At 39.7% G+C, this 12,473-nt stretch overlaps 1 protein-coding gene across 7 annotated transcripts in view; it reads right to left on the bottom strand.

Annotated features, from left to right (window-relative positions):
- Positions 1–12,473, bottom strand: part of pdxdc1 (pyridoxal-dependent decarboxylase domain containing 1) — an 84,447-nt gene that overhangs the window by 52,535 nt on the left and 19,439 nt on the right. For 4 of the 7 annotated variants that reach the window (XM_068003235.1, XM_068003239.1, XM_068003238.1 and 1 more), the window contains 3 exons: positions 9,186–9,266; positions 4,368–4,514; positions 1,234–1,423 (listed from right to left, as the gene is read on the bottom strand). In XM_068003235.1, coding sequence (XP_067859336.1) covers positions 1,234–1,423; positions 4,368–4,514; positions 9,186–9,266 — 418 coding nt within the window. Of the gene's footprint in view, positions 1–1,233; positions 1,424–4,367; positions 4,518–9,185; positions 9,267–12,473 lie in introns of all 7 variants that reach the window. The other 3 variants (XM_068003234.1, XM_068003237.1, XM_068003236.1) reach the window with 1 other exon arrangement.

The following is a 12,473-nucleotide window of genomic DNA, read 5'->3' as shown; positions in this document are numbered from 1 at the left end:
CCTCCAAATGACCTTGCCAATTTGATTTGCCCAGTCTATATGAAGATTAAAGTCCCCCATGATTGCTGCATTACCTTTGATATAAGCTCCTATTATTTCATGATTAATAGTCTGTCCAACGGTCTAGCTACTATTAGAGGGTCTATAAACTACTTCCACCAGTGTTTTCTGCCCCTTGTTATTTCTTACGTCCATCCATACTGATTCTACTTCCTGATCTTCCGAGCCAAGATCCTTTCTCACCACTGCGATTCTCTCACTTCTCCCACAGGTCGTAGTTTCGTTTGAACTAACGCTGGGCTCTTCTCCGCTTCCATACGAGGAAGTGCCCGAAATAGAGACCACTGTAAGTTAGTGGGTTAGTATAAATCTATGGAGCGACGAGCACTGTTGGCTCGCCGCTCCAAGCAATTTCTCCCCAGTATTTAATTGAAGAGTCACGTAGCCCTGATCAAAAATGTTTGTAAATTCACCTCAACTTCTGCTAAATATGATTTAATTACACATCCTAGCAAGCCATTCAATTGTAAGGAGTCTCACCACCACCACCACCTTCTCAGTGCAACAGTAAATGCCAGCCTTATCAGCGATGCTCACAACCCGAGAATTAATTTTTTAAAAATCCTATTATGTGGTGCAAGGCAAAATTTACAAAATAACGATCAAGATTCCGGATTCTTTAGAAACACACATGGGCCAAATGGCCTCCTTCGGTGCTGTAAATTTCTATGATTCTATAAATCATCCCAGCTAGGTACATAAACAGTCAAATATGGCAATTCCTTTTATAATTTAATATTTCAATTTGGTATAATTTATACACAAGGTATTTGATGCCACTATTTTTGTAGAGTTATATCCTTGCACATTATTTTCTACAATTTTGAAGCTTCATGTCAGAAGCGTTGGTGCACCTGTAATGTCGCACACCTATTGTTCTCCATTGTTAATGCTTTCATTTGTGTTGTCAACTCAATAGAGCAAAATGCCAGGAAATTTTCAGAAACAGAAATGAAGAATAACATATAAATGAATATATAAATTATACCAAATTATGGATGGCAAAGAATGAATTACATGAATATTTTGGATGAGTCCCTCAGATTTGTATTTGTATCTCCATTCGCATCTGATCCTTTGGTTATATACTGATCCAAAACCAATACGTCTGTAATTAATCCCTTTTCAGTTGTTATTCTGTATACATGTAGTAGGGAAAGTAATGTATTTTACCTGATTGCAGATATACTGGCCCAGACCTGTTCTAGAGGCAGCACTAATATAGAGGACAGGGGACTTGTTATGCAGGACGTTAAAACCTTCTGTTGCATAATCCTCATAGTTTGAATGAATGATGAGTTTGCATACTTTCAACAGACCTTCCCGATCATCTTCGTGATAATAGGCAGACCCATTTTCATACCTGAAGAACAAAACTCAGGCCTCAACTCACTGTAATGCAGTTTAAATACTAAAGCTCATACATATGCTCTATAATTATTTTTTTTAGTAAAACTATCCCTTCTCATCACAGGAATCCAAAGAAAGGCTCTCCTTTCTAATCAAAATATGTGAAGTCATATGGCAAATCTGGGAACCAGAATGGCAACATTAACTGAAGATACTGGTTTGAATGAGAAAAATCAATAGAATTCCTGTCCCCAGGAGATTATATCTATATTAAAATTCTTACGTCTGCACACGTTTCCTATCTACAAAACCTTAATCTGTTGTCATGTTTATCACAATTTGTGACAAATTCCTATGTCCAGATTCATAATGGAAACTGCCTATGTAAACTTGTTACTCAGTAATTACACCCTCTCACCAGTGGTGGCACTATAACACCTGAGTTTTGCATCTACCAGCTCCTCAGCCTGTATTGCCAAGAAACTCCTACACTCCAACCAACTCTATTTCTCTGCTTCCCAAATTGTCAATAGTTTCGCTATTTAATTATAAATAGCATCAAATTAAAGTATCGTATAAAAATAAAGAAAAATTGTATGAGTTTAAAATGGCCACCAAATCACACCTGTGCACCCTGGTCCAATTCATCTCTGTCCTTGTACGCTGCTTCATCTGCAGACTACACTTAGTCTTGATTCCTCTGTGTAATGCCATGGAAAATTAACTAATATTATGAAAAGATGAGTGAGAGCTATTACAAGGCTGTGATGTAATCCGAAAGTTTGGGTGCCAGACTCGGAGCTCCGCTCACTGGATGACTAATTATTGTTATGAAAGTGCGGTTCAGGAGTCTGCTTTCTAACATTCCTTAAAAAGATTCCGTACTAAATTTAAGTTTCCAGAAGACCCAGAGCATGGTTTTGTAGCAGGTTAGAGTCATAACTGGAGCAAAGATAAAGCACTGAGAATACCCAATAGATATGGTTTTACACCTCTTAGCTTCACTCCATGCTCCAACCTTCCTCTTTATTTTCTTAGTGATATTTTAAATTAAATATCTCTCCATCATTGACTTGTCAGAGAAAATAGTCTTTCCTTATTTGTACTATAAAAGCCCTTCATAATTTTAAAAACCTTGGTTAAATTCCTTAGCTTTCTCTGCTCAATTGGAAATAGTTTCAGCAGTATCTGGAGTCTCTCTTCATAACTGTATTAGTATATTGTTTTCTCCAGGTTCCTTTTTCATGTTTAGATCAAATCCATAGAAAGAAAACTATCCAGTCATTATTACCCTTTATCCCCCAGAAAAGAGGCAAGAAGTTATTCACTTCAATCAAACAATTTCCTTTTCTTTTAAGAACAAATACGTGGAGGCTTTGTAAAATTAAATGAATCACACATCAACCCATTCTGACAAATGATACTAAGGGCTATGTTCCATAAATGTCAGATTTGTATTCGTATATCTTAAAACGGCACACAGATACTGAAGAGCTATGGAACAGTTCATGGTTAACGCATTCACGCAGCAAGTGGGCATTGTATACATCCAAATAAAAGTGACGCATTTTTACATTTTATGAGGAGGGAGAATAATCCATTTGCTCTGTGCTGTCCTCACTTAAAGGGGGTAATTTTAACCCCCGAGAACGACTGAGCTGGGGGAGGGTGGGTAGTAAAAATTGTTGAAATCTTCAGCGGGACCGCATCCCAGCTCCAACGCACCCACTTCCGAATTTAACCCAGGCACGTTAGGATGCGTGCATGCACAACTGAAACCCGGAAGTCCCGTCCCCACTTAAGTATCGGCCTGCTGGCTTTAAAAGGGGCAATGTACTTCAATGTGATAGTTGAGGCGCTTAATTTTTTGTGTATTAGAAATGTCAAACGAATCTAGCCTTACCTGTTCGGGTTTCCCATCGCTTCTGATTCATGTCAGGTGAAAGCAGGTGGGAAGGGCTGGATCCATGAGGTGAGTGCCTTTATTGCACTGCTTGTGGGCCAGGAGGATCAGGAGTGCTTCATCCAGGCCCAACAAGCTCACCTGGTGCTACAGGATCCCTGCAACCGGCCGACCCCTCCCCTCTGATGATGGACGCCCCCAACCCTCGATCTTCTCCAAGTCCCACCTGATGTCATCCACGTCCCTCCCACCCCGATTTCTTCCATGGCCCACGATCTCTCTCTCCTTTCGATTTGTGGCTCCTTTCCCTCCCCCCGGGCTGCCAGCCTGTCAATCTGGCTGCCTGGCAAGTGGGAAACCTGGAAGCACAAATACTGACCTTCAATTGAGTTGACGCACTCATTTGACTTCCGGGTTTCCCCGCACGTATATCTACCCATGCGCTGGGTTCCCCGCTCAGAGCTAAAATCATGCCCAAAGCAACTATTTACTTTCCAATTTTTGTGCACATAAAATAAATAACAGTCCTTATAAATTCACCAATTCTATGACAGTATTAACCACTTTGTTTCAAAGATAATCTTTGTATTCTCCACATAACAAACTTGAAAGTCTTAAATCAAAAGTTGCCAAATTAGATTTCAAATAATTTGTTCTACATTTAATTCCAGATTTACTTTGGTTTTATAGAAACTGGTTTAGTGTTTTTAAAAGGCTGCCTCATATTTTACAAAACACGGAAAATTCTCTAGCAGAAGGCAATCTGAGAACATTATAGATTCTTAACAATATTGCTTCAGCATGTCACTTGGAAGGTACTTGTCTGTTGATTTTGCACCTCTGCCCTCTCCCCCAGTGGAGAAATGCCAATTTTCTATTTATCACATAGCCAACATCAGAAATTCACTGTGGGGAATTAAAGGAACAAACTCACATCATACCACCTTGTGGCAGAATGTTAGAATATAACATGCTGTACAACATTACTGTTCAGTTAACTTTAAATAAGGATAATATATAATTACATGTGCTTTGCACTGTCAAGTACTATTACCTGAAAAGTCTGCATAGCCAGAGTGTGGTATCCGACAAAATCCTAGTGGTCAGTTTTCGCAGTCTTTCTTTGTCTAGCACAGAGATGTACGCTGCCAAACTGTGACCCAGTAAGGACATATGACCCTGCTCTCCAACATTCTGTAATCTGCTAAATACAGAAAGATTATTAAAATCTAGCAATTGTTTTCATGAGAAAATTCCCTCACACTGAAAATATATACACTCCAGGTAAATGAAAGAGTAATATGTAAGTTTATCAACATACATCTGTTAACATTATTTTATGTAGGTTTCCAATATCTAGTATAAATATAAAATTAAAATTAGTGGCCATGGAGAATGCCCCAGAATTTCTCTCCTGACTTATTTTTCCCTTCCCAGTTTTCTCCATTGGAACCAATACCTGGTGTACCAATACCAAGTGCTTGGAGCCCAAATTGATTTGAAACTCGTTAATCCCTATGCATTTCACACCTTGTACAATTCACCAGAAATACGTAACCCTATCGATCTCAGCTCCTCAATCAACTTAGAAAAACTCTAGAGTCTGATTTAGGAGGTAAAGTGTGGAACGTGAGTAATGCAAGGGATTAACGAGTTGCAAATTAATGACGACTAGAAGATTAGTGTCAATAGACTTTATTCAGAATCCATTATTGGTACACTACGTATTAGTTACCTGCCACCTAGCTAGGCAAAAATTCAGATGAAACATCTAGGTATTAAATAGCAGGTATTACTGTAAACAGTTAAACACCACAGACACTCAAAAGCCAAGTACAGTAAATGCTTTTAAACAATTTAAAATGGCCATTTTTTCTCAGCATTGTTTTCCTGCTGTATTTTAAGAGTTATCTTGAGATATCCTCAAACCCTGGACAGATTTTCTGCACAATTTGGTGGGGTTGCCACAGACATTGGCGTTGAAATCCTATGCAGTTCTAAGGGCTGTGACTAAAGTTAAGAAAATGCATGGAACACTACAACATTTCTTCAATTGTACACCATTTCCTCTTTAATTTTCGATGGTATCTTATTCTCCTGTGAAGGCAGGCATCCTCTTTTCTGCTCTGGCTGGCTTTCCCCTAGGCTGCAAAATCTCTTGTATCAAAGAGAATGGCAGTCTGCTCCCAAGCCTACATTGTTGTCAACCATTCAGAAGCATGTGAGAAGACGATCCATCGGGCTACTCAACTAACTGATTATTCCTCCAGCCTATTGGGGAGGAAGGCGGAATACTTTGTTTCTACTTAATGGCTCCCCACAGCAGTATGGGAGAGATTAGGAACAACAGAGTGGGGAACAAACCTGCATCCCACCACACTGTTTTGACCAAAAAAGTAAATTATATTGTGGAAGAATCTATGTGATATAATTTCACATAAATTCATTTACTGTAAAAAGTTGTTACTGGGCAGATAAAAATGCTTCTACTAAAGCTGCACTATCTGCATGAGCTGGATTAAATCAAGGTAATTTAGCTTTTTTTTATTTGTTCACAGGATGTGGGCGTCGCTGGCAAGGCCGGCATTTATTGCCCATCCCTATCTTTATATCCCAAAAATAAGGAGTCATGTGATGAAGCAGCTAATTTTTTGACAGATAGTTTACGGCCAATTTCTGAAGCCAAACAAGCTGGCTAATTTAATTAATTGTCTACATATTTGTATTAGTGTTCTGACCAAAACAACCAGCACTGCATCATTGGACTAACTGCCTTGCAGTAGAATGAAGATGTAAAATAACATTAATTTGCCAATAGTTCATTTGTCTCATTATTTATGAAAGTCTTGTAGTACTAGTCCTTACAATATTATCCCCAGAAGTCCCTGTTTACACAAACATTATTTTTACTTGTCACATTTGGACAGAATACTTCAAAATGTATTTCCATTATGAAATTTATATTTCTTGCCCAGTTTATCCCAAATTAGAACAATATTGCATATGAATAGTAGTCTTGCTTTTTGTCCCAAACACTTAATATAAGCATTATACTTATAATTCACAAAATATGAGAACAGTATTCAAGTATTTCTTAGTTTGTATTAAACCAGTAAGCTTAATGACACAGGGATTATTTTTACCCAAGATATTTTATTCTATATCAATTACTGAAGATGTGTAAAGAAAGAAAAAGACACATCTATAAAGCACCTTATCTTGCAAAAATGTCCCAAGGCACTCCACATATAATGTATCGCTTAGAAATGCAATGGTTGTTGTTGTGTATGTAAACAATTTGTACACAGCAAAGTCCCACAAACAGTCATGAGGTGAATGACCAGTGCATCTGTTTGGTAATGTTGGTTGAGAGGAATGTCAGCCAGAATATTGGGAGAAAATCCTGCTCTTTTTCTTAAAAATAGTGCCATAGAATCTTTAATGTCTACCTGAACCACCTGAATAAGCAGGCGGGACCTTGGTTTAGTGTTTCATCAGATGATCAGCACCTCTGATAATGCAGCAATCTAGCACTTCCTCATTACTGCACTGAATTGTCAGCCTGAATTATGTGTCCAAGTCCTGGAGTTGGCTTGAACTCAAGATTCTGACTCCATGGCGAGAGTGCTGCCAGATGACGCAAAATTTCCGTACAATGTTCATTTGAATTCTGAATTATAGACTGCTGTACAATTAGAGATTTTGTCCTTTCAAAAGTTGAGTTATGTCTAGAGATAGCATTTTGAGCTGTATAACACCTATTACTCATGGTTACGTGTCTGCAATTGATGCCAGAAGTGGTAGGAGCAATTAGAGGTGATGAATTTGTATTTTAAAAAGATATGTATTACACAATATTAAAATGTACTGGCTGAAGTATAATTTTTTTCCCACCTCATGTTAGTACCAACAAAGTACGTAAGCCAATGGACAAAACTGGGCAGCAAGGTGCAAGGCTGATGGGAGAGAAGCTAATCACTGTTCATCAAATAACCAAGGAAGAAAGGGATCAGACCAAACCGGGAGACAAATAACCAAGATGGTCCCATGGTTTTTACTCTATTTCCCCCCCACCCCCGAACACAATTTGCCCTTCCCTCTCCTGAAAAATATGAATCAGGAGATATGTTATGCTATGAAGTATATCACCCATTACAACAACTTGTATTAATAAAGCATCTTTAACGTAGAAAATTACCCCAAAGCACTTCTCAGAAACAGAATCAGACAAAAATTGACCAAGCCAAATGAGGAGATATTAGGAGGGGTAACCAAAAGCTTAGTCAAAGAGGTAGGTTTCAAGGAGGGTCTTAATGGAGGGGAGAGAGAGGTGGAGAATTTTAGAGAGGGAATTCCAGAGCTTAGGACTTAGATGACATGGTTGCCAATTGTGGGCCAGAGCGAGTGGGGATGCACAAGAGGCCAGAGTTGGAGGAATGCAGAGTCTCGATGGGTTGTCAGGCTGGAAGAAGTTGCAGAGATAGGGAGGAGCTAGGCCATGAAGATGTTTGAACACATGGATGAAAATTTTAAATTCGAAGTGTAGGGCGACTGGGAGCTAATATAAGTCAGCAAGCACAGGGGTGAAGGATGAGTGGGATTCGGTGGAGGTTAGGATACAGGCAGCAGAGTTTTGAATGAGTTCTGTTATAGTCCAACAAATTTATTTTAAATTTCACAAGCTTTCGGAGGCTTCCTCCTTCCTCAGGTGAATGGTGTGGAAATTTCCACATCATTCACCTGAGGAAGGAGGAAGCCTCCGAAAGCTTGTGAAATTTAAAATAAATTTGTTGGACTATAACTTGGTGTTGTAAAATTGTTTACAATTGTCAACCCCAGTCCATCACCGGCATCTCCACATCTTGAATGAGTTCATAAGAGGGTGGAGGATGGAAGTCTGGCCAGGAAAATGTTGAAATAGTTGAGACTGGAGGTGATATAGGAATGAATGAGGGTTTCGGTAACAGGCAAGGCAATAGTGGAGATGTTACAGAGGTGGCAGTCTTTGTGATGGAGAGGATTATGGGTCAGAAGCTCAGCTCGGGGTCAAATAGGACAACGAGCTTGCAAAATCGGCTTCAAGCTATATAAAATGGCTTTGCTTCCAACCTTTTCTTTTTGTTTGCAAGGAAGGATCAGCTGAGCTCCTTAACACAGTAAACATTTAGTAACAACTGAATCCAATGATAGATTGAAATTAAAATGCTACTCATTAGCTGCTGGAACAGTCACCACAAACTGCTTGAGGCCCTGCATTTTAAGTTCAAGTCAGACTTAATTGAGGTGTTTAAGATGATTAAAGGATTTGATAGGGTAGATAGAGAGAAACTAATTTCTCTGGTGGGGGAGTCCAGAACAAGGGGGCATGACCTTAAAATTAGAGCTAAGCCATTCAGGGATGATGTCAGAAAGCACTTCTTCACACAAAGGGTAGCGGAAATCTGAAACTCATCCCCCTCTCTCCCCACCTCCAAAAAAGCTGTTGATTCTAGTTCAATTGAAAATTTCAAAACTGAGATTGATAGATTTTTGTTAGGCAAGGGTATCAAGGGTTATAGAACCAAGGCGGGTAGATGGCATTAAGATACAGATCAGCCACGGTCTAATTGAATGGTGGAACAGCCTCAAGGGGCTACATGACCTACCCCTGTTCCTATAAATATCACTTTTTCTCTCCTTCTCCAGGCACTCCACTTCTACAAAACACAACTAGCACATTACCCTTGTGACTGCATTAACAGTGAATAAGCCCTGACTAATGAAGTGCAAAACAAGTTTTAACTGTACCACTGAGGCACTTTTAAAACCAAATAAAAAACGTATTAGTCTAAATTTATCCCTTTAAAAATGCATATAAAAATTCACTACTTACCTAAGGGATTGTGATTCCTCCTCATCCTCTCCATGCATAAGGTTCTGTACAAGTTGAAGAATAGTTGCCATGTCCTGTCCACTGGAAAAAAAAGTGTTTTTAAAAATAAAACAAAATAACTTATATTCAATTAAAATCAGTTTCTCAATTGAAAATAGAAAATGTTTACTCCTCATTGGAAATGCCATTTTTAAGGCTGGGGTGCTGAGGTATGATTTTGTAGTACTTAGCCTTCCAATCCTCCTTAAATATGGGAGTGGTGCCAAAGGACACTGGAGAATTGCAAATGTTACATCCTTGTTCAAAAAAGCGTGCAATGATAAACCCGGCAACTAGAAGCCAGTCAGTTTAACCTCCGTGGTGGGGAAGCTTTTAGAAGCAATAATCCAGGACAAAATTAACAGTCACTTGGACAAGTGTGGATTAATAAAGGAAAGCCAGCACGGATTTGTTAAAGTCAAATTGTGTTTAACTAACTTGATTGAGTTTTTTGATGAGGTAACAGAGAGGGATAATGAGGGCAATGTGGTTGATGTTGTGTATATGGACTTTCAAAAGGTGTTTGATAAAGTGCAACATAATAGGCTTGTCAGCAAAATTGAAGCCCATGGAATAAAAGGGGCCGTGGCAGCATGGATACGAAATTGGCTAAGTGACAGGAAGCAGAGACTAGTGGTGAACGGTTGTTCTTCGGACTGGAGGAAGGTACACAATGGTGTTTCCCAGGGGTCGGTACTAGGAGCGCTGCTTTTTTTGATATATATTAATGACTTGGACTTGGGTGTACAGGGCACAATTTCAAAATTCGTAGATGACACAAAACTTGGAAGTGTAGTAAACAGTGAAGAGGATAGCAATAGACTTCAAGAGGACACAGACAGGCTTGGTGGATTGGGCGGACACATGGTAGATGAAATTTTAACGCAAAGAAGTGCGAAGTGATACATTTTGGCAGGAAGAATGAGGAGAGGCAATATAAACTAAATGGTGCAATTCTAAAGAGGTGCAGGAACAGAGAGACCTGGGGGTATATGTGCACAAACCTTTGAAGGTGGCAGAACAGGTTGAGAAGGGGTCAAAAAAGCATACAAGATCCTAGGCTTTCTAAATAGAGGCATAGAGTTCAAAAGTAAGGAAGTTATGTTGTACCTTTATAAAACACTGGTTTGGCCAAAACTGAAGTATTGGTCCAATTCTGGGCACCACACTTTAGGAAGGATTGAAGGCCTTAGAGAGGTTGCAGAAAAGATTTACTAGAATGGTTCTAGGGATTAGGGACTGCAAAAATGTGGAGAGACTGGAGAAGCTGAGGTTGTTCTCCTTATAGAAGAGAAAGTTAAGAGGAGATTTACTAGAAGTGTTCTAAATCATGAAGGGTTTAAATAAAGTTAATATAGTGAAACTGTTCCCATTGGCAGAAGGATTGACAACTAGAGGACACAGATTTAAGGTGATTTGCAAAAGAACCAAAGGCGACATGAGGACAAACTTTTTTTAATGCAGCGAGTAGTTATGATCTGGAATGCGCTGCCTGAAAGGGTGGTGGAGCAGATTCAATCGTGGCTTTCAAAAAGGAATTGGATAAATACGTGAAGGGAAAAAAATTGCATTGCTGCGGGGAAAGAGCAGGGCAATGGGACTAACTGGATTGGTCTTACATTTTAGTCTTCACTAATGTTAGTACATGACTACATGATTTACAAGCAAATAATTTGAAATGATTTCAAACTATCCTAGAATTCATTTTTAAGTTTTAGAAACAAAATCAAAATGTCTTAATACGCACATAACACAGTTTTTAAAAATCTATTCAGCAAATTAATCTAAGAAATATACTGCATAGAAATATCTACAATTTTAAGTTGCACTGCTGTTTTCAGAAATGTACATGTACATTCTTGTTTGTTTAATGATGAATTCTTCCATCCCTGGAGAAAACAATCCCTCAGCTCCCTTTCCAACACCCTCTCAAACTCCCAACTCCTTTTCCTTGAGCCTTTTCAACCTCAACACATCTGTTGCCTCCAAGTCCTTTACTATTACCCATTCCCACAGTTTACTCTGGTATAATTGTCATTTCCTTATTTCTAAAGCAGAGCTCTGGGGATTGAAACACACCTGGCACAAAACCATGTCTTACAATCCCTTCCTCTGCCTCCCATATTTTTGAACTGAAACACCAAATAAGAGGAGCTCATGGATTTTTTTCATCTCAAAGATTGAGACCATATGCTCAGGAGCCTCAGCTGTCTCCTCCTCCAGTTCTTTCCACATCCTTACCCTGATTCCATATCAGCTTCTTCCTCAGCTCCTTTCCAAGGCCCACCTCTTGCATCCTTAACCTCCTCACTCAACTCCTTTTCACACAACTACTTCTGCTCTCCCTAATGCTTCTGAAATCATCACCCCTCCATCAAAAAACCTCCCTTGAGCCATCTGTCTTTTCAAATATCTCCAATTTCTCCATCCACTCAGATGTTGTCAGTACCCAGCTCCATAACCACCTGTCCCTCTTCAAATCCCTTCAATCCAGTTTCTGACCTGTCGACAACACTGAGACTGCTCATCAAAGTCACTAATGACATTGGTTACTGTGACATGGTGCACTAACACTCCACATCCTCCTTGACCTCACTGTAGTGTTCAACACAAACAATTACTTCTCCACGGTCTCTCCTCTGTGGTCTATCTCAATGGCACCATCCTAGCTTGGTTCCAATCCTAGCTGTCCCATTGCAAGCAGCACATCATCTATATTGACTTTTCAACCCACTGATAGACGGTAATATCAAGTGTGCCCCAGGCTCCATCACAGGCACTTTTCTTTTCCTTATCTACATGGTGACATAATTTATAGGCATGGGCTCAGCTTCCAGATGTACGCAGGTAACACCCATCTTAACCCCCTTGCCACCATTCTCGACTACCACTGTACTGTCCAACTGTCTAGCTGATAGCAAGTCCTGGGTGAGCAAGAATATTCTTCAACTCAATATCAACAAGCCTAAAGCCATTTGTCCGGCACCTTCCTAGAATTCCACACTTTAACACCCCACTCCCTCTGGCGGCTACCTCAGACTAGGCCTGACACTACACCCCCTCACCATCCTACGGGAGTCTGATCTGAGTTATGAACCCCAAAGCCGTGCCACCAAGACCACCTATTTCCACCAATGCAACATTTCTCACCTCCGCCCTTACTTCACTCTGACTTCAGCTGAAATGCTTATCCACATCTTCCTCACTACCAGATTTGATTATTCCAATGTTCTCCTTGCCGGTCTCCTG

Source organism: Heptranchias perlo, chromosome 22 (genome assembly GCF_035084215.1).
Source record: "Heptranchias perlo isolate sHepPer1 chromosome 22, sHepPer1.hap1, whole genome shotgun sequence".
Lineage (NCBI taxonomy): Eukaryota > Metazoa > Chordata > Chondrichthyes > Hexanchiformes > Hexanchidae > Heptranchias > Heptranchias perlo.
This window is presented reverse-complemented; position numbering and strand designations above follow the sequence as displayed.